The 25673-nt window shown below is 45.1% G+C and overlaps 1 protein-coding gene across 10 annotated transcripts; it reads right to left on the bottom strand.

Annotated features, from left to right (window-relative positions):
* Window positions 1-525: 525 nt before the first annotated feature.
* Window positions 526-24080, bottom strand: setd5 (SET domain containing 5). 10 transcript variants are annotated; one of them, XM_028998675.1, is made up of 23 exons: window positions 23630-24080; window positions 16124-16398; window positions 13338-13440; window positions 12771-13030; window positions 12626-12684; window positions 12336-12523; window positions 11916-12188; window positions 11478-11626; window positions 11174-11291; window positions 10814-10923; window positions 10468-10714; window positions 9906-10127; window positions 9421-9762; window positions 8972-9217; window positions 8764-8884; window positions 8400-8644; window positions 7978-8034; window positions 7379-7870; window positions 6716-6808; window positions 4515-4762; window positions 4295-4437; window positions 2909-2997; window positions 526-2820 (listed from the first exon to the last, which is right to left on the bottom strand). In XM_028998675.1, exons 2-23 carry the CDS (start codon window positions 16192-16194, stop codon window positions 2263-2265), a joined length of 4434 nt encoding a protein of 1477 aa, XP_028854508.1. In that variant the 5' UTR covers window positions 16195-16398; window positions 23630-24080; the 3' UTR covers window positions 526-2262. The 10 variants fall into 10 exon arrangements, with proteins under 10 accessions (XP_028854508.1, XP_028854512.1, XP_028854513.1 ...); XM_028998679.1 differs by having other exon boundaries at window positions 8400-8641; XM_028998680.1 differs by having other exon boundaries at window positions 12771-13021.
* Window positions 24081-25673: the final 1593 nt, after the last annotated feature.

Raw genomic sequence — 25673 nt, 5'->3', positions numbered from 1 at the left:
AACGCCACAAATGTAAACATTAATTAATAAAAGTTATTCTTCTAGTTTGTTGATCATGACTTCGCTCCTCTATAATCTAAATCAGAAACAAGAGAGGAAAAAAGAAAAAAAAAAAAAAAAGAGGCATATGGGTAGATTGCTCTCCCAGAAAACACACAGGTTCGATTTCAACATGCAACACATCCCTTGTGCATTCTTCGCAAAAAAACACAAGCAAATAATGCGTCAAAACACTGCCATTTTCAAAATACATCATTAAGAGTATTTTATTATCAAAAAGCATTACATCTCTGGTTTTTATCCTGTTTTTTAACGGGGACAGTCCAAATAGCTATTACTAAGCTCAGAGTTTAAAAAAAATTAAAGTAAAAGTTTAAACTGTCAGATAGTCAAATGTGAGGAATACAACCAGGCTTTAATCTGAAAATGAACCTTCAATGCCACTGTTAAACTGGGAAAAAATGAGAAATAATGGGAAAGGGGAGAGGAGAAAAAAAAAAAAAAAAAGAAACAAAAAAAATATCATGCGGCAAATTTAGTGTACTATATTTTCTTGGAACAGTATAACAGTATATAACATTTTATACAAGTACATGTGGTCATACATAAATGTTTTGCTTTTGTTTCATTACTTTTTTCTTTCATTAAGGTGCTGGTAATTTTAGGGTCAAAAGTTTTTTCTTTTCTGTTGAAGTCTTCTGTAAAGAGAAACATTCATAAACCAGGGAGTACCCTTGTGTCTTTTTAAACAACAACGGTCATAAGGAAAAGGGCCGATGGTCTTAAGTCCAATCACTTGACCATATTAGTCCATCTGATTCCCCCCCCCACCATTAACCTCTCCCACATAAGAAATGGGAGCCTCAAATGCAACATAAAGATGAAAAAGAAAAGAAAATTCCACTGATGAGATGCGACCTTTTATTTATTAATTTCTTTTTAGACAGTATGTAGTCGCTTCCATCACAGAGTTCAAACAGCCGAGCCAGCACCCTCTTAACAAAGGAAACAAATCCCACTGTTGATTGGAGATGACACACACCATTCGGGAGAGATGGGTACAGCACTCTGTCCAAACGGAAAACCTCCTTGAAGCAGCATGATGCATTTCAATGTGAAAAGAATAATAATAATAAAAAAAAAAACCAACGGAGACACAGATGAAGAGACTGCAGCAGCTTTCTGTTTTAAACCATCCTGCCACTCCTCCTTCACCATGCGGCTAATGGAATGCAAGGACTGGTCAGGGGCTTTGGGGGAGGAGAAATTAAAAAAATAATAATAATTTTTAAAAGGGAGAGGGAAGTCCTTTCAACAAATAATTTCTCCCTGTGCGCTGCATCGCAGCTGCGCACAGCACCTGTGATTATTCAAAAGAACCTTTTCTCCTGTAAAAAAAAAAAAAAACAATCAACTGAAACTCAATACTTGTCAACAATATTAAAAAAAAAAAAAATCAAGTAAAATCAAATCTAGAGAAAAATCTAGAGACAACTGCAGCACCATGGATTAATTAGATCTCTGTGTCAAGTACAATATAACAAGCCTGGAGTCGCTACAGTTGTACAGATTAAAAATATATATTTATATATAATATAATCTATATCAAGTACAGGTCCTGACTCCAAGTGTCCGCATCAATCAGCAACAGGAGACATGTTTAGCAGGAGAACGGCATGGAATGATCTTGACAGCGAATCCCCTTCCACTATCTCAGCATGACACTGCTTGGATGGATGATGAAGACACATCCTTGGCTCAAAAGAAGAGAGACTCCTGCTGAGTAAACACCTGTGATTTAGCAGAATTAAACCAGCAAGTGCCCAGGTCAGACCTCCAGAAAGGTGCGAGACAAACTAATTTACCTTCCACTTTCACCTGTTTGCACATTAGTCTGTACATGTTGGGGGGGGAAATGGGTACGTTTTTCTTTTCTTTGTTGTAGATGATGCAAGATTTTTAAAAGTTCTTCTTTCTTTGATTCCTGAATCATGTTGAAGTCTGTGTGTTATGCTACGGGTTAAGTTTCACAAAGTTTTTTTTTTTTTGAAAAAGAAATGAAGTGGTTGGGGAAATTACAAAGAAAAGAATGGAGACTGGAGTCCTTGTTCCTCAAAATCTGTACATCAAATCCCCTTCCCCGACCAAGAGTTTCTCTACAGGTGAAGATGAGGGTCAAACACACCTACACTCACACAGCGAAACACACAAGTACACACACACACACACACACACAGAAACACACAAGTACACACACAGGCCCTAAAAGCTCCCTGACTGTGTCCGTACCCCTGAACCCTGCTGGAACTGACTGAGCGGTGCCGGACGCTGAGAGTAGTGCTGGGAGCTGGAGGCCGAGAGCAGCCTGGAATTGGTCTGTAGTCCCGACTGCCCTGGACTTGCCGGCTTCAGGCTGCGGCCCATGGCCTGCTGGGATACCAGCCTGGAGGAGTGGGCTGGCTGGCTCCCCGTGGTGACGTGAGCGCTGTCTGTTTTGGGGAGAGCCTGGCCTCGAGAGGATGGTTTGGGTGAGGCAGACAGGCTTGTCTTTAGGTGGCTGCTGGAGTAGAGGTGAGAGGCGTCTGTGCTGGCGCTGTTGCTCTGCTGGTGTCCAGCGCCCCCTGGCTGCCTGGAGTCCGCTGCAGAGCAGGAGGAGCTTGAGGCAGTTGGGTGGTGGGTCTGTTGGGGGGCTTGGTCTTGGGATAGAGGTACGTGCGAGGAAAGACGAGGGTAGGCCGAAGGAGCTGGACTGTAGGAAGAACGGAACGGAGAGGCGGAGTTTTCAGATGCCGGATGGGAATCAGAGAGGTGGTTTGGCACCTATACGGGGGAAGGAAACAGAATGAAAGAATGAAAAGTTGGAAACAGTGTGATCAATCACAGAACAGCATAATAAAGCCTACATTACCTGATGTGAAAAGACTGATGGACTATATCTGTGAGGACTCCTCATCGGTGACGCTGTTGTGAGGTCATACCTGTCGCCATCAACGTATTCTGAAAAAAAAAAAAAGAGAAGAAATGAGGCCGTGCTTCAATGGCAACGGATGCAGTCAAAACCAGTCAGGTCTCGCTTAAAATGCCAAATTTCAGTGCAAAAAAATGTAACAATCCAATGCAACATCATTTTATCCATTACAAAACAAAGGCAACTCGCTTCAGTGAGAATAAAACGTGCTGTTCATTTCAATAGAAAAATCTCGCTGTGACAGTAAGAGCACCTGGTTTGATTCTTATTTTTTCATTATTTACCATGTTAAAGTGCAACTGACTTCAAATTGGGTGGTAGTGGCCTACTGATTAACACACTAGCCTATGAAGCCTCAATGTCTCCAGCGGGACTGTCCCTATAACTACTGATAGTACGTTACTCTGGATAAAGGTATCTGCAACTACATTTGTCCAGTGTCGGCAGACACCGTGAGGGTCAGGTGCTCTTCTAAAATGTAATATTAATTGTATTTTATTTTAAGTAATCAATTTTTATTTGATATACACATTTTCTTTCCAAATTTCTGTTATTTTTTTCATTTGTCAATGTTAACGCTGATAATACCTGAACTGCAGCAAGCCACCTGGAGGGCGACTGTGATATTTTTGGTTTCTTGTTTGAGTGTCATATCCATTTACAAACTACACTTGGTGAACCTGGAAGTGTGCAGTGTGTCGTGATCAGTGGATTTTTTATTTGATTTGGAAAAAAAACAAATGTATGAACATACTTTTTTCCTCCTCACTAGGCTATTTTTGGGGCAGTGGTGGCCCCTTAATCAGAAGGTTGCCGGTTCGAATCCCGACCCGCCAAGGTGCCACTGAACAAAGCACCGTCCCTAAGGGTGCTCACCAAGGGTGATGGGTTAAAAGCAGAGGACACATTTGTGCACCGTGTGCTGCAGTGTTTCACAATGACAAAAACTTCACTTTCACTTTTTTGGTTGATTCAGTAATATCAGATACATTTTTTTTTATATAAGAGCTCCCAATTACATTTGAACTCTGGATTTATGGATTACTAGTCATTTTTAATTATATTTAAGGACTTCATTTTGGAAAAAAAAAAAAAAAAAAAACAGTGGATGAGGGAATCTGATAAATGCTGTAAATGTACAAAATATAACCAGTGTCTGGTGACCTACAGATAAGTATACTGCACAGGAAAATGCTATTACAGGTAACAGAAATCACGCTCACTGCCGAAAACAGCAAACCTGCGCAGAATTCACTGGTTGAATTTGCACAGATTTATTCAAACGGCATTGGGGTGGGAGAAGAAAAAAAACTAAAAAGCACACACCGTCTTTATCCCGGCTGTTGCTGTGGTCATTGACTGTGCCTTCTGACCTCTTGAAAGTCCGTTCCATTTTCACACTGCCCCTCAGAACTCTCTCCAACACACCTTGCCCCTCCCGAAGGCGCTCCACTGACGTTGGCACCATCCTGATTAAAGCAGCAAGAGTGAGGACGTGAGCCTACAGTGATTGAAATGACTCTCTACACAAGTTAAGCGTGCGTACCAGTGGGTGCTGTCCTGCATGCGAGGGTTGGCGCTGGGGTCCGGGGGGCTGACCTCCTCTACATGAGCGAATGTCTGGTGAGCTGGGGAAGAGAAGGAGCAGTGTGGAGATGCAGGGGGTTGCAGCAGTGCGCGAGGGCCACACGGAGACTCTGCACTGGAGACTAGGGAGCTGGGTCGCGTGGGAGTTCCTCCACAATCCATCTCTCGAACGCCTTGCTTCCGCTTCCGGTATTCCAACAAAGAAACCTGAATATGGGGAGGAAGGAAAAAGGAGAAAATGACATAAAGGCAGAACCATTGCCGTCGAACACACACAGAAGATTGGAAACGGGCAAAACAGACTGAACAAACTAAATACCAACACCACACAAACCACAAGTGTAGAACAACCGTAACACACAGTATTCTGGATGCGGCTGATTAACATCCATTACTGCAATGCATATGGATATGGCAGTACTGACAGATGGCATGCAGAGTAGAGCAGCAACTCAAAACCTCCCTCACCGCTGAGTAGCTGATCATGGAACAATTTTTGCACGTTAAAATCTTTTTAATTATAAAATACGAAAAAAAAAAACACACACATCCTGGCAGTTAGATCAGCAAAATAATGTAACAAGAAACAATGCATCAGAACACACACCAGAACATTTCCCAACAACACTGGCTCTGTGAGTCTGGAGTGGTGCATCATGACAGAGGAGGAAAAATCAGAAAGAACGAGACAGAAAAGGGGACAGAAAGGCCCAGAGGAAGACAGACAGATTTTACCCCATGAAGCCACACCTACCACCCTGGTTGACACAGCCCGAGTGCCCATCACACCCTCTCCTTTCCTTCTCATATGTAGAGTCAAATGACCTCATTCAATCCACACCCACACAAAGAGGCCACACCCACTCAAACAAATTGCTCGGCCTCATTCAGAAAACCTTAGTTTAAGTTATATGATATTGAAAACAAATCAATCATCAGACCAATTAAACAGAATCTGTTTGTTCACTGTCGGAGGCAACGTGTGGTATGGCACCTCATGACAACACAGCTAGCCTTTATCTCACGTGGCACACATCAGTAAAATGTCCCTAATTCTTCATATTTTACATCTGTGTTCAAATTAAAACTTGTCTTCGAAGATAAAAAGATTAAAAACAGATCAGATATATATACAAATAAATACAATTTGGGTTGAAAATAAAACAATTTCAATTGTGCCAGAGTGAAAAATGAATTAACATTTAGATGGTAAATAGTCTTACATAATATCATAATTACATAATATTCATATTTTACGTAGTAAGACGCTGAACGATCATCTCTTCCTGTGGCAGCATGGATTATAACATTAGCTGTCATTACATTTCTGGTGTTATATTCACTACTGACCGATGGCAAGAAGTAACTTACTGATGGTCACAGCCTTTGCTATAGGCTAAAGTTTTGGGAAAAAAAAAACAAAAAAACACTGACGCTGAGACAAGGAACAGAACTGGAGGGGTGGTAATATTTAGGTTCTGAGTAAACAAACATTTAGTTTTTAATCTCTGTGTACGGGACATGATAAATCTCCAAAGGTTCACTATGAACAGTATAATTACTGGGGGAGTGGTGGCCTGGTGGGTATTGAAGAAAACTCAAACAAAAGGTTGCGGGTTCAACCCCTGAGCAAACAAGGTGCCACTGAGGTCCCCTTGATCAAAGTACCGTCCCCACACACTGCTCCCCAAATGCCTTTCCTGTCTGCCCACTGCTCAATAAGGGTGATAAATGCAGAGGACACATTTCGTTGAATGCATCATGTACTCTGCTGCAGTGTTTTACAATGACAATCACGTCACTTTCACCAGTTAAGTTTGTGAAAAATATCTGTAAAGCTGATGTCCTGCAGATGTATGAGAGAATGAGTATGTAATGTTTTTTTCAAAGCAATCATGACCAAGTGAATAATGGTTCCTAAATAACATCCTCTTGATTTAAAAAAAAAAAAAAAACTGAACTGGGCGTTAAATGTGTAAAAAAAATGTAAAAATAAAATACAGAAAGCTGTAGGCACTGCTGGTCATAATAAAACCACGTTCACGTATGTTGGACGGAGAGAGGGAGAGGAGAGGGACGATGGCAGGGGAAGTTTTATGCAAATGCAAACAATTAACTCCATGCACACTTCTAGATAAGAGTTCCAGACGAAATATTCACCGTGTTCTGTATGGGCTTGTACTGGCCTCTTACGGCTAGCGCCTGCGAACCAGGCATGACTGCCAGCTGACTAACGATGGCCACGTTCACCCTCTGCCTTGGAAAAAGGGGGGAGGAACAATAACAAAAATACTTTGCAAAAAGATATCAACAGGAAGGATGAAGGGAAGAAGGGAGGAGGAAGATAGGAAAGAAGAAAATAAATAAATAAAAGAGCAGAGTCCTGCAGCTCATCTGGACACAGAGGAAGTCCACACAGAGACAAAAGCAGGACAAAAACTCCACACACAAAACTAATACATCACAGTTCTGTTACACTTCTCAAAATTACACATTTTTATAAGAATACAAAAGGGGAAAAAAAGCTCTATTAGGGCTGATCAGAATATAAACTGAGCAAAATATTATTTAGTTTAAACAGTACCGGCCCACACAGTCATCCACTTCCACTCAATAGATGCAGAGGAGGTTGTATACCATTATATATTTAAAAATGGAATACAAAAGAAAGAATGGATTCATATGGCAGATTCTGAAATCCATGTAAACATATAAAAAAAATACTATTTAATAAAAGTTTAGATTTAAGGCGCTCAGCGCCTCCACTTACAAACATACAAAGAATACAACCCCCTAATATAAAAGTGGAGCAGGAACACTTGCCTTTCTCTTCTGTGGTGGGTTGCTGGGGTGTGGAGGTGTGCTGCTTTCTGGGTACCCACCCCCATAGTGGGGCTCTGGACAGGGTGACAGGGAACCAGACCCCGCCTCTGAGAGCAGCCCCTGGCCACTGAAGTAGGACTCGGCAGGAGAGAAACTTCCCTCTGACTGGGATAGCCGCCTGTCGGTCAGTGGAGCCCGGTTGCTCAGACCATCTCCTAAGTTGGCATTGAGGGGTGAGCAGGTGTAGATGAGGTTGAACTCTGTCCTGAAGGCCTGCTCACGAGCCGGGGGCTCAACTGGACGTGTCCCCAGGGAAGAGTCTCCCGCAGAGGGCACCGAAACCGGCATCCCTGCAGCAGAGACTCCCAATGGTGAAGGAGAAACCATGAGGAAGTCTTCAGATGTAGGGGCTGGGCTTCCTAGACTTGAAGTCATAGAAAGATCTGGAAAGGTTGCAGTCCGAACAGCATCAAAGTCTGGCCGAAGGCAGGGCTAGAGCAAGAGAGAGAGATGGAAGTAGCATAAGCGGATTTATATCCCAGTCCACGGGGACCTACTGTCTCTTAAACAAACATAGTGGGACAAACGGGAACACTCACCTCTGGAGACAGCGATTCTGCTCTGTGTACTGGGGAGGCCTCAGGGGATGAGATGTTCTGAGAGACAAGAAGATTTTTGTTTCTTACTAAACTATATTTAATAAAATATGCAAATATTTCAGTCAAGTATGTAATAGAACCAAATCAATTTTACTACTTATTGGCAATAGGTTAATAGGAATCGGTTATCCTTAAAGTTTACTTTTCATAAACTGCAGGACAACAGTGCAGTTTTGAAAAGATGACTGTATATATTTGAACCAGGAGATATAAAGCATCGCAATGAATGAAACCTGTAATTCTGATATGGAGGTCATCACACTGGAGGATTTTTTTTTTACGATTACATGACTCTAGAAAATACATTTTAATAGGATTGGAGAGTGGAACGAGTTCAAACACTCAGAAAGCACGTGCGTTACCTCAAACTGCAGGGGTGTGTTGCAGCGACTGGCCGGTAGAGAAGTCAGTGGCGAATAGTGGAGTCCGGCTCCGTTCTGTCCATCCTCTTCTCCCAGGTACAGCAGAGGGTGCCGTGATGTTATGGGGTCAGTCGGTAGTGGTGGTGTGATTGGTGACAGTGGCCGTAGGAGGAGGTCAGAGGTCGGGTTTGTCAGCTCGGGGGCATATTTCGATTTCCGCTTCTTAAAGGGTGCAGTCAGTTCTACTGGGAGGAGAGAGAAGCAAGTAACCCTGGGTGGTACCCTGTCCGCCGTGGTCTGAACTATAATGCTTAGATTTTGAAGGGTTCGGTTCATGGCCCAACAAACCACACAAGTCCTCTACCTGTTTTGAAAGGGTGCAATGTGGAGCAGCTGCTTCCACTTTGGTGTGAGGAGTTGGACTCGGTTTCATCCTTCTGGCTAGCAGAAGACAGGGTCTCATCCTGCGCCTGTTTGATCCATCTCTGCCAAAACCAAAACAAACCAAAAACAGGTTACAATCTCTCAAAAGCAGAGATACAGCAAATTCACAGTCAGAGTGGCCATGTGACCTTTTTGTAAGAGCCATAGCTGCCATCCACGGTAATCGGACGCCTGCGCCTCTCAGGGTTGAAGGGCGAGCCGAAGCGGATGTACTGCTTGGGGTTGGTGCAGATGAGTGAGGAATGGGTGAGGCCCGGCAGCATGTTGAGGGTGGTGGCCAGCACTGTGGGGTCTGTGGTGATGCGGAGAGGACGCTCCACCTCGTTCTCCGGTTTCTCTGGGACCTTGTCGTTCAGCCACTCAGTCACCAGGTACTGAGAGAGAAGAAAGAGGGTACGTTTGAATCTTAAGTGTCAGCAGCAAGCAAAGTTCAGAAATTAATTTTAGTATAATATTAGTATAATAAATACATTTTAAAATCATAGAACAAGAGAACGCATGTCTGTTTGAACTACAATCAATTTCAATCAATTTTGACAGAAAAAATGTCTTGGGTTACTGTTATTATGCATTGTACCTTCTTGGTTTTGAGGTATCTAGGGTTGGCCTTGTTGCCTAGTGCCCCAGCACCTGCTCCTCCAAGACCATCTCCTTCCAGAAACTGTCCCACCCCAGATGCCCCATCACCCTGTCCCTGGTCTCCCTGTAAGGACCCGGCTGCTCCCTCCTCCGCCACCGCGGCCGCCTGCTCTGCTGCCTGCTGTGCCAGGGCCTGACGCTGGCGGCGTGCCCTCTGTGCTGAGCCCGAGCGGTAGCGTGACATCCGGCTCTTGGGCCGTGGTTTTGTCGAACGTGCAGGGGGGGGTTTGGGAGCAGCCAGGACTGCTGGGGGTTTGCTGTCTGTTTCAACTGGAGGTTCCTGGTGATGCAAAGAAGAAATTTATTTTTTTTTTCAATAAAATAATCCATTATTAGGATTGATGGGTCTGGGATGGAATGAGTTGTAAAACAACATTTAAATTAAAAAGTAGTTTAACAAGCCCTTCGCTGTACTGTACTCACTAAAGCGTAGGAGGTACGTCGGGTGCTGACCCCTCCCACAGCCCCTGTGCCTGGTGTGAGATTCGCCCCCGCAGGGGTCAAAACCTCGCCCTCTTCTTGCTCAACGGAATCTTGCTTGAGCTCGTCTGTGCCCCCCTGGGCACCTTGGGATATCCTCTTCTTCCTGCGATCTAGAGTCTCAAAGAGCTGGACGATGGGCTCCGGCTTCCGATCCTCGCGAGACTACAATTAAGAGACAGAGGGACATTTGGGGGGACTTCATTGCCATTGTCTGCATGCGTTCTGCTGGGTGAGAGCCGTAAGGTGAAAACTGAGGTGAGGGGAGCGTACCCGTCCACCTGCTATCACGGTACCGTTCTCATCCAGCTCAGCCTCCTCCCCTTCCTCAGGTTGGCCATCCTGCCAGGCCCCCAACAGATCTATCTAAGACCCACAAACCATCAAGCCACACACTGGCCAACCGCCAGATTTAAGATGCCGGCGCTCACTCGGCTTCCCAGGAGACCGGTGACACTATTCTGTCACTCAAATTCCTCCAACACACACACACACACTCACGCACCTCTTGGTCACTGCCTGCATGTGTGTCACGACCATCTACAGGCTCTTCTGCTTGCTGGTTGCTGTCTTCTGAGCCCCCACCCCCCTCCAACTCTCTCCGACGAGCTCGCCTCCTCCGGGTCTCGGCACCAGGTGGCGTGGGGACGGTGGGCACGGGGGGCAGCAGGGAGTCCCGAGGGTTTAGGTTGTGCTTCTGCACCGGGCAGTTCTGATTACCCTTGTGACAGGCACAGTCCACCTTATAGTTACTGCAGCCAGGAACACGAAGGGAGAAACAAGAATTAGATTTAAACAAAAAAGATACCTGAGGGGGGGACTAAGGAGCTCAAATTTTTGAATTTACTGACCAGCTGTTGAACTCATAGTCAAAGCCAATAGTGACTTCAGAGTCTTTAGAGATCTGAGTGACTGCATAGATACAGAGATGAATCATCCCCTCTGAAATCATGTGCCGGACCTGAAAAAAGAGGGGGAAATTGTGTCATTATCCTTCATATGTATCTAGTTGTACAACGCAAAGAAATTATTACATCCAGGATGACGTGAATTCTTTTGATTTTTAGAGTTCGAATCAGAGGGAGGTGGAACTGGCAGGAGATCAGAGGGAGGCGTGAGAGTTCAGACCGGAAAGGACTGGGATTCCGGATGTAGGACTGTTCCAAATTGTCCAACATCACTGATGTTTTGGGTGCATTCATTTCACTCACCTCAGCATTGGGTGTACAGGATCTCCTGATGAAACGGGCATCGTTTCCAAATGTCCTGGCATCCACGCACATGTCCACCTCATTGAACTTTGAGTAGAAGAGGACAAACGGGTAGGGCCTTTGGGAGGACAGATCAAAGTCAGCCATTTTAACTCTTGAACTCTACTACATTTTGCATTGATCCTGTTTTTAATACTGGAAGAGGACAGACAAATGCATATGTGAAGGTAAATGCTTACGGAAGAAAAAAATGAATTAACTGGAGGTACAGCGTAGGTAGCACATATAAAGTGTAAAATCTTACTTTTTGAAGAAGTGACCGTTGACCTCAAACTGCTGTTTGAGCATCACCTTCCCCCGGTACTCGATAATAAGTGTGTCTGGCTCCAGGTCACGTGCTGCTCGTAGGATCTTTCGGTGTTTCTGGACACGGGTCACCCGGCCAACCTGCAACTGAGAAACAATCAAGGGGTCAGCATTAGGGTGGAAAATAGTGGAGAGATCTCAGAATCAATCCAACTTCAAGAACTCCTGAACTTCCTGAAAATGACAATTATCCTTCAACATCATGGCATCCAGTCCAATTTACTGTAATGAGTCTCATGCGTACAATTCAATATAGTCATATGTGTGTCAACGCTGTGATTTAGGTAGCTAGTTATGCCTTAATTGTCATTAAACTGAAGACACAGCAAACATAAGGCATCTTGGGATTATTGCGATGAAAAAATGCAACACCCACCTGCATCTGTGATCCCAGCACAGTGTTGTTGCAGGCCAGCTCTGTGCGGTTGATTGTGTCCGGAGTGGGGGAGCTGGACTTGCCTGGTGGCTGGTGGAGCTGGAGCAGTTTTTGGACGTCGGCGCTGTACTGGTTAGAGAGGGCCTCTTCGTACTGGTCCGTCCACTGGCGGATGCGCATCTCCCAGCCCTCTGCCGTGTTCTCATCCAACACACTGGCCTCCATCGTTGAGTTCTTCATCCTCATGGACTTCCTGGAACCCTCACGGAAGGCCTGGGAAAATGAGGACAATTAATAATTAATACAATTAATGTACAGTCTGGCAGTTTTGAGACTTTTGAAATGAACAAATAAAGCTAAATTTGATGGAATTTGTTGTACTGCAGCTAGCCATGCCAATAAACATGTGTTTATGTGTACCTTGATCTTCTTAGCTTTCGGAGCAGCGCGCGTTTTCTCTGTGCTCTTCTTCCTCTTCTTGGCTTTGGGCCGCTTGACTCGGTTGACTGTGAGTGTGATGCTAGTGGGCGTGTGTTGCGTTGCAGTGTATGACACTGTGGAAGGTGAGACCTCCTCATCTCCGCTCTCTGTTGCGCTGCTCTCTCCAACTGGAGAAGCAATAACAACCGGCCAAGAGCAGCAATATTACCCGCATGGTTCATGCCATCTACTGTACATGGCGTAAAGAAAACAAGTTGTTTGTAACTTACCGGACACGTTCTCTGGTTTTCTGTGAGGAGTGTCCAGCACTTTCCTGCGGTCCAGAACCCTGCGGACACAAAGAGATCAGTCAGAAGGAGGCCAGGTGTAAAGCCACTCAGATTTATGAAAGATGTGAAAGGTGGCCACGCTAACCTGCAGTTCTCACACTTGATGACAAAGCCGTCCTGTGTTACGGTACAGTGGCACCAGCTGGGCACACTGCCCTCCTCCTCCTCAGACGAGCTCTCGGTGTCAGCAGAGTCGTCGGGGTCGTCATGGTAATGGCTGCGAGCCACGCCGTTGAGTTCCATGCGGGGAATGATGGTCTGGGATAGTGGGGAGGCGGGAGGGGTAGGAGGGGGTGGGGCTCCATAGTTGTGATCCTGACAACACACAACGGAAGACTGTTGCATCTTCAAGCAATGGTGTTCAGGCACGACAAAGGAAGAAAAAAGAAAAAAGGAAGTGGGGGGGAGAAGGAGGAATGACAATAAATGAAAAATAAACCAAACGTATGGCTTCATTGAGCATTCATCAAGCAAGGCAATTCATTCAGTAAAATAGTGTAAACTACAAAAGCTACAGCCATTCTATACAAGCAGTGATCAGAGCAGCAAAAAAATAAATAAAAAAAATATTTAATTCACACAACTGGTAAGTGCACCAGAGCCTCTCATTCGGTTAAAATTAGAGACAAAACAGGAGCATGCTGGTACTCACAGCATAGGGCAGTCCACGGTAGCCATGATTCTGGGCTTTACCACAGCTTTGGTTTGGGTAGCTCTTCTCGTTCACTGCAGGGCTTGCTTCAACTGACTCAGGGCTGTGACAGAAAAGAATATTTTTATATTAAAAAAGGTAACAGCCATCACAAACTCATTGTTCTTAAGCAACAGCACAAGTACAATAGTATTTACAGGATATATCAGACGCCCTTATCCAGAGCAACTTACAATCAGTAGTGACAGGGACAGTCCCCCTGGGGACACTCAGGGTTAAATGTCTTGCTCAGGGACACACAGTAAGTGGGGTTTGAACCTGTGACTTTGTGGTCTTCTGGTTCACAGGCAGGTGTCTTCTAGATTACTAACCCCTACAGTAATAGAATAACCTCAAGTGCAAAATTGTACCACAAAGTAAATTAAAGTGGTGAAAAATATGAGTTTAACACAATTTTACAATTACAATTTAGCAGACACCATACAGGGGCAGTCCCCCTGGAGACATGTTGAATGTGAATAAGGGACACAATGGCAGTAAGTGGGTTTAAATCTGTGACTTTGTGGGCTTCAGAGGTGAGTGTATTACCCTCTAGGCTCAAAAAACCTTTTTGACAAATTTGAACGATTATAAAAGCATATAAATTAGGTTTTTAAGACATGTAGCCAGCAATGACTTTATATTATGAATGAATAGTTCAGATATTTTCTGTAATGAAAACATGTCTATTACAGCTTTTGTTTCTGTTGCTAAGCAGCATCAGATAGAAGGCATCTTAAAAATGACTAAATCATACTTAACGTTGCTTTTACGTGAGATATAAATAACGTGAGACAGAATGCCTCTCAGCAAATGACGGTTCACACAACCGTGTCCCCTGCTCTTTCCTTTTCACTATTCTGGCCTGTCTTGTGTTTAGATCAAACGGCCACTAGGGGGCTTCTGAGTTCCACAGAATCCAGTTAGCATGAGTAAGAGTTGATGGAATGTCTGTGGTCATGTTATGCAACTCCCATCACCCCCTTGCCCCCACCCCAAACAGCGTTCTCAAATGAACTGAATACCCCTGCCTACAATTCGGACAAAGTTGGCGTGAGAAAAAGAGAACAATACCAAAGCTGACAAACCAAAAAGGAAACATCCATTTCCATTCACCTTTGTAATAATTACAGGAGTTAACTGTGATGAAATCCTGCACGTGCGCTCTGACCGCAGTACTTTCTCAACTGTGTGCCTACGTGGCTATGTAGATATAGTCAAATGCATCTACTGAATAAGGGTGATAAAGTACTGAATAATTTATTTAAAAAAATGTTAAAGTCCTGTATTAATTACAGAGTGACATTATTTGTGCAAACCCACTGGTCATGCAACTGGGTCATCTCTCTGCTAACAGCGCTCACCAGGGCTCTGTAACGGGCTAACAGCACTGCGTTCTGGTGTAACGTCTAAACTTGATGATGTGAGATATGTAACGTGGGAAAGTCCTTCACAACCAACAAGGCCATAAGACTGATTTTGTAAATCTTTCAATGCCATATGACCATCTAAAAATACCCACGAACGACAAAGGTGCTGTAGGTGCTGTTACCCTTCCGGAGCTCTCAACAGCGATGTCTAATGGCTACTCTCAGAAATGGAATCCATGACTAACAGTATCTGTACCCGAGTATCGCTTCTCCCACACACAGCTTTTGTCCAGTTTTTGGAAACCCTATTCAGACCTTGTACCCTGCCGGCTTTCACCGAGCTTGGGCAACATACCAGGATATTTCATTCTCTCCCTCCTGCACTCACGCATGCTATTTTCACGTCATGTTCCTGGCCTGTAGTCCAAACACGAGGAGTGTACAGATCATGATGAGTGTACAGTAAAAATTAAATAAGCACTCTTTCTTATCCAGCACTTGTGTAGCTTCTCCTAAAATTAAGATGAGGGCTAATAATTAACTTGTTTGCAGTGCATGAAAAAGGGATGTTCATTAAGCGAAGCTATTAAAGTGTGTGTAGCAGGCAGTCTAAGAATCATTGCTCTATGGGAACAACGTACAGAATTTATTTATTTTTATTCATTACACATTCACTATTCATAAAGGCAGGAAAACAGAATCTTGTGTAAAATTGGACAAAATTAGCATAAGCCTAATCCTAGACTAAAAGAGAGTTTATACATATTTCTTGATTCAAAATTGGTGTTAGTCGAGGACGAGCTTAATACATAAACGGGAAAGTGACCCACAGTCCGGTCATTTCCAGACAATTAGTAAAAGCAACCTTCAAAATATATAATATGTGAGTAAATAAATGGATATGACAGAATTTGATTGTTCTGCTAGTTTTATATTAGCAATTTATTTAGTGGGAAATCAAACTTTCTTGCTATAACATTTTATAAGCTATTTACATGTTTCAAGGATTTATGGAAGAAATAAAACTTTATGGTTAAAGAAACTGATATAAGTGGCATACCGTCCTGGTATACTCTACAACACAAGTCAAAAGTCTCCAGATTTTTTATTACTCATATCCAGCTTGCCTTCGAGAACAAAGAAACCATCCACAGAACAAGCAGCACACGTAAAAATGACCACAATGGACACGGGTAAACACAGGTTCTCCTCTCCCTGCAAACCCAGCCGTAATATCAACACTAACTCAGCACACTACTAACTGGTGAACAACAAATTACACCAGGTCTGCAGTTAGGCCTACAATGGCAACTAGGCCAGCAAACCACAAGGACCATCACCATCAGCTGAGCTTGTAAGCCCATCTGAGCTACTCACTCTGATCCAGCGGCCATGTCTGTGTTGGATGTCTCAGGTGTGGTGACTCCCACTGCGATTGCTATGCTCATGACGTCCAGCACAGCGTTGGGTGGGGAGGGGGGGTCAAGGGAGAGGGAGGGGGGAGGGGGAAGGGGAGGAGCAGGATGGCGGGGTGGGGGAGAGGAGGGGGGAGGGGAGAAGAAAGGATCAAGGGGTCCGAATGGCAGCGACTGACCACTCCAGAGGTGGGGCGCTGCGATTCCGCAGGCAGCACCTCACGGACATGAGGAGACCTGGAAAAAGAAAAAAGAAAGAGGAGAGGAATTCAGCTTCTGCACTAGCAATTATCGTAAAATATATACATTTATAAATCTAGAGAAAGGTTACATGCTAATTTTTAAATCACATATGGGGAAAATACTGCAAAAGGTATTTTTTTTACAATTTACAACCATATTGAAGATGTTAAACATAGCTGAGAAGTTACATGTGTTAAGAGTCACAGTTTCTGCGGACCTGGACATAACCCCACAAGAGGAAGCAGCAAACATTTCCCTGAACCAAGAGGTGACATCATCTACAAAGTATGGCTTTACAAAGAGTTGGTCTGGGATCTGTACCCGGAACAACTTGTACGCCCCGTAGGCTCAACTTCTGTCCCCTTCTAAAATGGCTGTATGGCTAAAAACCTAAACTTCCTAAAAAATATAAAAAAAAAACCCCACAGTGTGTGGCGTAAAAAGGGCTGCCTTAAGACTAGCTTCATTTCAGGCACTTACATTTCATGGTTGAATGAATAGGTGAGCAACAAGGACACACACCCACACACAGATCTTTCTGGATTTCCCCTGCCCGACACCAGCAGCCTGTTTTTGACACACATACATTGCAATTCCACAGGACTCCTGCAGGGGCAGTGTGAGTCCAGACAGTCAATCCCGCCGCCTCCTGCTGAGTGAACTGGGAATGGAACACTGACCCACAACCAACACTCCAGGACACACTGAGCAACACACACATAGTATTCTCACTCAAGCATCTTAAAAAACCAAAAATTATAAATAAATAAACAAACAAACAAACAATTACATAAACAATAAAAACACGGGATGAGACTTAGTGGTTCACTGACTAGTTCTCACTTTCTTCCCCTTTCCATATAAATCCTGTGTTAAGCTGTAGATACACATTTTAGAAAAGCCAGTCACATACATATATTGAAAAAGTACTTATATGAAGGTGTTGCATGACATACACACACACACACACACACACACACACACACACACACACACACACACAGCTAGATTGTTGATTCTCAACACACAGTTTAATGTTAGGGCCTCAATGTTTTGTTGTTACTGCTATTACCGTCGTGGGCTATTCCTTCAGCCTTGGTAACAGTGTAGCCCAGATATTGCCCGAATATTTGTCATGTCAGAAAAGCAAATCCCAGCAACTCCACACTGACTGCATTCAGAAACTCATCTCCATAGATACAGTTGCTAGCAGCCCATAGTTACAGCAGACAGGACGTACAGAACAGCACTTCTACTACGAGCTACAGTTTTACTCCTGTGGCTGTGGGGTTTTAGCTTCTTTCCTTATGAAGCTGTATTAGAAGCAAGCCACACCCATATTGTACATAAAGTAAAACAATACAATTTCCTAACAAGGTATAAGCGCTACCGTACCAAAGTAAACGGAACTGAAAGACTGTATTTTTACCGAAAAACAAACGTTGGCAAGAAACAAACCGGGGATGAGGAGAGAGAGTGGATCAAAATGAAGGGAAAATAAAATGACAGTGACAAGGGGGTGGGAAGGGGAGGCGGGCAACAGGAGCGCAGATAAAAATCATGTGAGGTGCCTCACAGACTGCCTGACCAAAAAGGAAACGGCATCTGCTGTGTGGTGTGTGTGTGTGTGTGTCTTTACTTTACGCCTAATGACATTTAAAGAACGTGCCGTTCACCGGCTGTGGTCAGAGCAAGTGTTTCACAAGAAATCTATTGCATCTGGCATTTTTAAAGACGCCCAAGCATTTTGCAGGACCAGAATGAAAATTGTCTATTTGGAGGCCTTTCGCTATCTCCCGCTTTCCTTCTCTCAGTCTCTCGATCTCCCTCCCTGTCTGTTTTCCTCCCTGCCTCTCTTCAACACCCGGCTCAAATTACCAACAGGCTACACGCGCGCGCACTCACACACACTCACACACACACACTCACACACACTCTTTTCAGTTCGCAGCAACAGAGGCCATTTTGGAGAGGAGACCGAGCGGGACATAAAATGAATACAGAGTCCTGCACCCCCACCCCCACACACTTCTCTTCTTTCTTCCCTCACTCATGGCCCCTCTCCTGTCCTCCTGTTCACACAGTCGTCTGCTGAGACGCCGTGGCGTAGCACTACTACTGCCGCGTAATAAATAATTCGACGCTTAATATTTAAATTATTCACGAAATCCCCCTTTCTGTGAAGGGGGAGGTCGGAGGGGGTTCGTGAGTGAGAGACAGAGTAAGAAAGAGAGAGAGAGAGAGAGAGAGAGAGTGGTGGGAGGAGCAAAAAAAAAAAAAAAAAAAAAAAGGAGAAAGACCGCAAAACAGTCTGATGAAAGAAACACGTCCAGGAAATGAATAAATAAATCTATTAAATAATGGCTCACTGTTAATAAATCTACAAAAACATGTTCCTTTGCTTTAAGTGCTCAATTTCCGGAATACTCAGCAGTTTTATGCCATTATAAAAGCAGCTCTAACCATCACAGCGTAATGACTTGACAAATTCGCAAATCCCATCCAGTCATTTGACTGCATGGCAGCCTCCCACTAAGACAACAATGTGGGCCTGTGTGGATGCAGCAGAGCAGAGACGGGGAGGCTGGTATGGAGACAGACTCGTCCTGCTTCTCTCATTGTTCTTTTATCACATGCAGTTTCTTTGCAAATTACTAATCTCCTGCATCCACACTCATCACTTTGTGTTAACACACCTGACCCCACAGGAATGTACACTGACACACACACACACACACACACAAAAGTCTGACATCTGGATACTACGTCCTGGTTTGTTAAAGAAAAGAAGCACAACAGGGAAACAGGGGGGCATAATACGCACATAATCAAGGACCAGAAACGACACGAGAAAGTGCACACCAATGGGTGGCAGTAGCCTAGGGGTAACACACTCGCCCACGAACCAGAAGACCCAGGTTCAAATCCCACTTCTTACCATTGTGTCCCTGAGCAAGACACTTAACCCTAAGGGGGACTGTCCCTGTAACTACTGATTGTAAGTCGCTCTGGATAAGGGCGTCTGATAAATGCTGTAAATGTAAAAAAGGTTTGGATATTACAAGTGAACATTCAAGTTCAATTCGGTAGCTCGGAAGCAGAAAAGATTATTATTAAAACTACACACGCTCATGCGCGGCAGCACATCGCTGAATCCTGCATGTTTCTGTGTACACCACACCAGGGCCCTTACATTAACTCCAGCATGTGACTTCAATTACCCTGACATAAGTTTTTCCACCTCACACTGCTGTTCAAACACAAACCTTTCAAAACGAGTGCGAACACACACACAAACGTGCGCGCGATTGCAAAAACGCTCTCAATGAGGGCAGCCATTAGCCACAGGCAACTCAGCAAAGCGTTTCCGTTCACCCCGAGAACAGGAAATGCACAAGCCGGCAAAGAGTCATGGGTTCTGTGGGCCCGTAACCATGATGGATGTGAAATGGTGGAAGCGTCCCCTCCGTCCAACAGGTCAAGTCAGATCCGGGGCAGCCTCTCCCACACCCTAGGGCAGACTCTGTCTCTGAATAAATAAATGTGCTGCTTGGGGACAGGCTAGAAGCGTCCGGCCGTGTGACACACACCAGTGCTTTCTCTAGTCTACATTTTGAATGACATACTGTGGGGGTCACAATGTCATGTTCACTTGTCTGATTTGACAAACTCTTCCGTACGCGATACGCTTCTTAAGCATGTTGCTTCCTGCATTACAACAACGAGCCTCAAAACTATTTTTATTATTTTACATATGTGGAAAGCTGAGATGAACAGAAGATAAATTGTGATGCTTCTCCTGTAGACTTTCAAAAGCCCACATCCTTCACGATTCTACGAAGGACGGTCACTCTTTGGAAGTGTTAAACACCAACACACACCGCATTCAGCGCAAATATAGAACATCATTGGAGGAGCTTTACTACACTCTAACCAATCAGATTGTCACAGGGAGGCAGGCGTCACAGCGACTTGTTTTTAACCCCATTGCAGAAGGGAAGCCACTCAAACGCAAACACACACGCCACAGCAGCCGAGAACACCAGTAAAATATCTATTCACACATAGCCACAAATTTTAACACTCTACTTTATTACTGGTTTAGCTAGCCCTTAGAGAACATTCTCTGAAAAAAATAAAAATAAATAACCACACAAATGGTTAAAAAACCTGATATTTTACTGATATATTTAAAACATGGTTTTAAAAGCAGCCGTTCTCTTTTTGGTAAAGTAAAGCAGTCTGCTGTTTTTTCTAAAAGCAGTGTACTGTGTACTACACCAAAATAACTGCAGTCTCAAGGAGATGTACACCTGCTCCAACAGTAGGCACGGTCCAAAAAAGAACTTTTCTGCGGGAGGAGAGAAGAAAAAAAAAAAAAAAAAAGACGACGACAATGCGTATCCCTCCCCAACTCCCTCCCCGGGTCCTTTCTTTCTACCCTCCCATCCCCCTCCAGTGGCTCTGTGCTGGAATCCTGTCTTTCTCTGCTGGATGTGGGCCAGCATCCTGTTTGAAACACAGGGAGACAGAGTGTGTCTGTATGTATTAGCACGTTTGTCGAACAGAAAGGTTTATCAGAAAAAAAAAAAAAAACAGAACAAGTTCACCTTTAACCTAAAACGTGACAAAAGGAGGGGGAGGAGCGAGAGGAGAGAAAATTTTACTGCACTCGTTACGGATACATCTCCTATTTAAGGATTTATGAGTTTGCGTGTCATGATTAAAATTACAAACACACAACCCACCCTCCACCTTCACAAAACAGACCGAGGGCCAGTTTCAGGGAGAAGACGTCACGTACCCACACGGATGAAGGGGAGGTGAACCGGGTTAGGGTGCAAGGGAGACGGATTTATAGCCAGACAAGATAGTCTTTGTTTGTGCAGAAATGCCCCAGAAGGCGCAGGAGAACGGCGCAGCCAGAGCGAGGGATCGGGTTCCCAAACGCCAGCGCGGGGGCTAATATTAGCCGCGAAAACGCGCCGAGGGAATGCGGGCCGCGACCAATCATAAGCGGCGACGCCTGAGCGACACACCGAGGCTTGAGGCCGCAGACCCGGAGCAAGTTTACCGAACTGTTACGCTTTAAAACTGCTATAAATTAGCAGGCATTCGGGGACTACTTTTTATTCAGCAAAACGTAAAGCCATGTGGACGCTATAATAACGATATACGTGCATATACAGAAATATAATAAATAAATGGGCGGCGAATGACCTGACTTCAGACTCGGGCAGCCATGTTCACAACACGACAACCACCCTTCATTTCACAAGCAAATTTCATAAGTTGCCGGTAAATGTAACAGAAAAATCGCCATTAAATGTTTTTTTCCGCTTATTGACGACAATTCCTTTCTAAAAGTGTGTCGTGTCTGTGTAAAAAGGACGCGCCGTTTGGTGAAGAGTCCACGCAGGCAGTGCCAAGGACAGCCATTGTTCGACGAAGGCAAAAATATGGGGTCCTGATCAGAGGTGGTTATCTAACTCACTGTACGCGCGGCGCCACACTGTAACATGAAGTACGTTACACTGCCAACCCGTAATATGCACATCTCAACGATCACATTATGACTAGAATGAGCAATAACCGGTGAATGAGTTAAAACAATACTGCCCCGCCGGGAGTCAATAAACGCATAAATATATATTTTGTATTAGACTATCATTATCCTAATCCTAAATTAATTAATGGTGACGACTAGGTCGAGGTTTCTGGATCGTCACCAATGCCACTTCACCCCCCCTGGTTTGGTCTCACTTCTTGTCGAAATAAAAATGGAGGCTAAAAAAGGAAACGCGAGCTCCCCTCACAAATACCACCCATTTCTCATCGCTGGCGCTGAGGTTGGAGGTTGGGGGAGGTGGAGGGAAAGGCGGCGAAAAAAAAAAAAGTGAGAGAGAGAGAATGAGAAAAGCAAGTCACCACTCCGAGAGTCGATTATTTTTCCTACATCATTTAGAAAAAGACAAAGTTGAACACGAGTGTCTCAAAAAATGGCTTTAATCCGAAGTAAAGGGCAAAGTTACAAAGTTCGTCTCAACTCTCGATGATTCTCGGACAGCAAATATATATATATATATATATATGAGAGAGAACCATTAGGAAATGGTTGCATCTAGTTCGTGGTTGACTAGCCATGGCCGTGAATGAAGATCTGCTTCAGTTGATGATATCGCAGCAAACACGATCAACTTGGAGCACTTCCAGAGCCCAACGTTAGCCACTGTTAATCAAGGGTCGGCCGTCTTGCGTTCCCGAAACTCCTACTCTGTTCTTTAAGGGGAAACTCGAGCTAGCATCAAAGCCTTAAAAGGGTAAACATCGCTACGAGCCGACCCCGTAACCCTAAATAAATTCACTGAGACGCACGCATCGACTCGCCGTCCAAGCTGAGCTACGAAACAAGCGGCGGCGATCGGAACAACAACTTGTTCAACGCCAGAAAACCAGCCACATAGCCACCCTCGCAGGCTCAAGCCGCCAAACTCCATGTTGACGAGCAGAAGATCTCCCCCCCCCGTCAGCTGCGTGTTTTGGCTTGCATGTACCTGAAACCACGTCGCTAACACCCTAACATTGCAAACACAAACGAATCATGCTAAGGTACAGAGCCACACCACACGCACCACAGAACCTCAAACGATGCCTTTTCAAGGTAACAAAATGTAGATTCGTCTCCATGCCTCCCTCAGTCTCCTTAATACTCGCCATTTGGTTCAAATATAGTGCAGTAGGTCTAGGTACATAAATGTATTGTAGTATTTTATAAGGTTGTCACATTTTCCTCAGTGTTGGTGTTTCTCCATAAAGAACATAAAACAATTCCAATTCTTCCTGACAATCACAGCCAGATTGGTCAATGTTGAGCTGAATTTAAAATAAAAGAGAGGGTTTTTTTGTTTACATTAGCAATCGTTTAAAAATGCAATGCAACACACGAGGACTTAGCCACAGGAAAATGAAGCCTCCATCAAACCCAGCGAGCATAAAACTATGAATATCAGCAAAGAAACTTATTTCATGTCCATCTCCCATACAAACACGAGGCTAAAAACCTAAGATCCCCAAAGAAACAACGCACAGAGGCACTTAAAGTTATATAATTGTACAGAAATCAAAGGTACCAAAGGCAAGTTAGAACTAGAACTTAGCCACCAACCTACAGCGAAACGGGTGAATATACGTCCACAAAACGCCCGAGTGGCGATTAAAAACTCACCTAACGAGGCATTCCGACTTAGATCGAATTGAATATCCAACACTGGGGCTTGCGGGGTCTTGAATGTGCCCACATCAAGTCGAAACAAGACAAGCAGGCCTCTCCTTGCGACCTCGGCGTTTCCTGCAGCCCGCGCGCCTCAAGGCAGCTCCCTCTCCGGGGGCAGCATCCAAACTTCCCAGTGTCGCTTCCGCAAGGGCTGAAAGTTTCATACCACGTCCTGCGACGGGCACAGCGCTTCCAGCGGGCGTCTACCTGGAATCCCTGGCGCCCGGGTCCATTTAATGTGCTGCTTTGTATGAATTACACTCGATATTTACACGGGGTATGTGCAGCCCTCCGTGTTACGAGGCTGTGGTTCTATCTCGGGTCCTGAACGCTTGCAGTCGCGCCCATCCCCCTCCTCGCCGGCATCGACCGCGGGACCCAGCGAAACTGACACACAACCACCGCGCGGGGTTTCCGGGGCCCCGCCGCAGGGGCCGGTGGCGAGGGCGGGCGCCGCGCGTCACCTCCTCCTCCCTTTCGGGCGATTGGCTCAAACGCGCCGTCAATCACACTAAGACCGCGCAGGGCGCCCTTCCTATTGGCTATGGGGTTACCCCCCCTCCTTCGCTGCTGCGTAACTACTCTGAGGGGGCGGGACGTCGCTTTTGGGAGGGGTGGACGACCAGTCCGGGTTTCGTCCCGCAATTTCCAGTGAAAGCGAGCGCGGAGGCATGTGGAAGACGAGGAAAGGGCGTCTGTGTTCACGGATATAAGCGACACTTAAATGCGGATTTGTCTCTGCAAAGCGGAACACTGTCATGTTACTAAGTACACACGCCGCGGAGTTTCCATTTCTTTCATAAAGGGATTCTATTTTCTTCTCAAACTCCTAAGCAGTCGTTCTCTGTTCAGCGCAAAAAAGGGAGCAACTCGCGTTAGCTGAATTACCTCCTGACACATTTTGGGCGTGTGTGGGACCGCGGCTTTATACTATTCTCTTGTTTTTATTTTTTTTTACCCCCGTTGCATACATTGGCGCATGACACGATGATCCGCAGACCAGCGCGGAATCCGCGTCGAGCGCGGCCCCGCCGCGCAGACCGCACGGGGTCTCCGGAGCCCCGTGGCAGGGACTACGCCATTAGAGGCAGGGTCAGCCCCACCTTCGCAGCGCCATGAATGGAGTATGAAGCGCCGCTCTTGTGGGATCTGGCCGGTGATTGGCGTCTACGGATTTTCGCTCATCCGTGTTCTCTTCTGTCTAAAGTCCACGTCGGCGAATAGTTTGTCTCACGGAATTATATAAAAACGACTCTAGTCTGTGTGTGTGTGTACATATACATGTTTCCTGGGATATAAAAATACATCTATCAATGCGATTTTTTTATTTTGTACCTGTGATTTTAACATATTAATAAGTGCGACGTCTGAACGTGGTTGTGAAACACCGTGGGCTGCTTTTATCCGACGCGGGTCCGTGGGATTGGCGCGTCCAAAGCTGACGACGTCATGTGTTGCAATGGCTGGCCAGAGCGTGTGGTTATAAGTTATAATGGCGTTTTTTTAAGGGGTTGTGTTGATCTAAATATTACGTTGCAATTCCGGCATGTTGTCGTTCGTGTGGGTTCTGGACAGAAATTCGAATCGACCGTGGATCTCGGATTTGTTGCGATACTTCGTACTTTATTGTTATGCAAATATATATTTTTTGTTTTCTTTACAACACGGTGACCCCCTCTGGGTCACCGCGGACGAGGAAGCGGGTCGCGCCGTGACGTCACTCCCGCCGACGTCGGGTTCATTATTTGACTCCTCGAGTCGCCGCCGCCGCAGACATGGCCGCGGTGCGCGTCGACACGTACGCAGGATCCCGCTTCGCCGCCAATACGAGATCGAAGGGAAGAATCACGGTGGCGTTAATTGCGTCGAGGTCCCTTTAAAAGAACGTTCTGGAACAGAAGGGACGGCCGGGGCGACAACAGGATAACCTTTGTTCGGCGAGAGCGCCCCCACTTCCCCGACGCCAAGTTTATGAATTATCACCGACGTCGCGCTC

The sequence above is a fragment of the Denticeps clupeoides genome, chromosome 12 (genome assembly GCF_900700375.1).
Source record: "Denticeps clupeoides chromosome 12, fDenClu1.1, whole genome shotgun sequence".
Taxonomy (NCBI): domain Eukaryota; kingdom Metazoa; phylum Chordata; class Actinopteri; order Clupeiformes; family Denticipitidae; genus Denticeps; species Denticeps clupeoides.
Note: the sequence above shows the minus strand (reverse complement) of the source record. Positions and strands in the feature narration are given on the sequence as shown.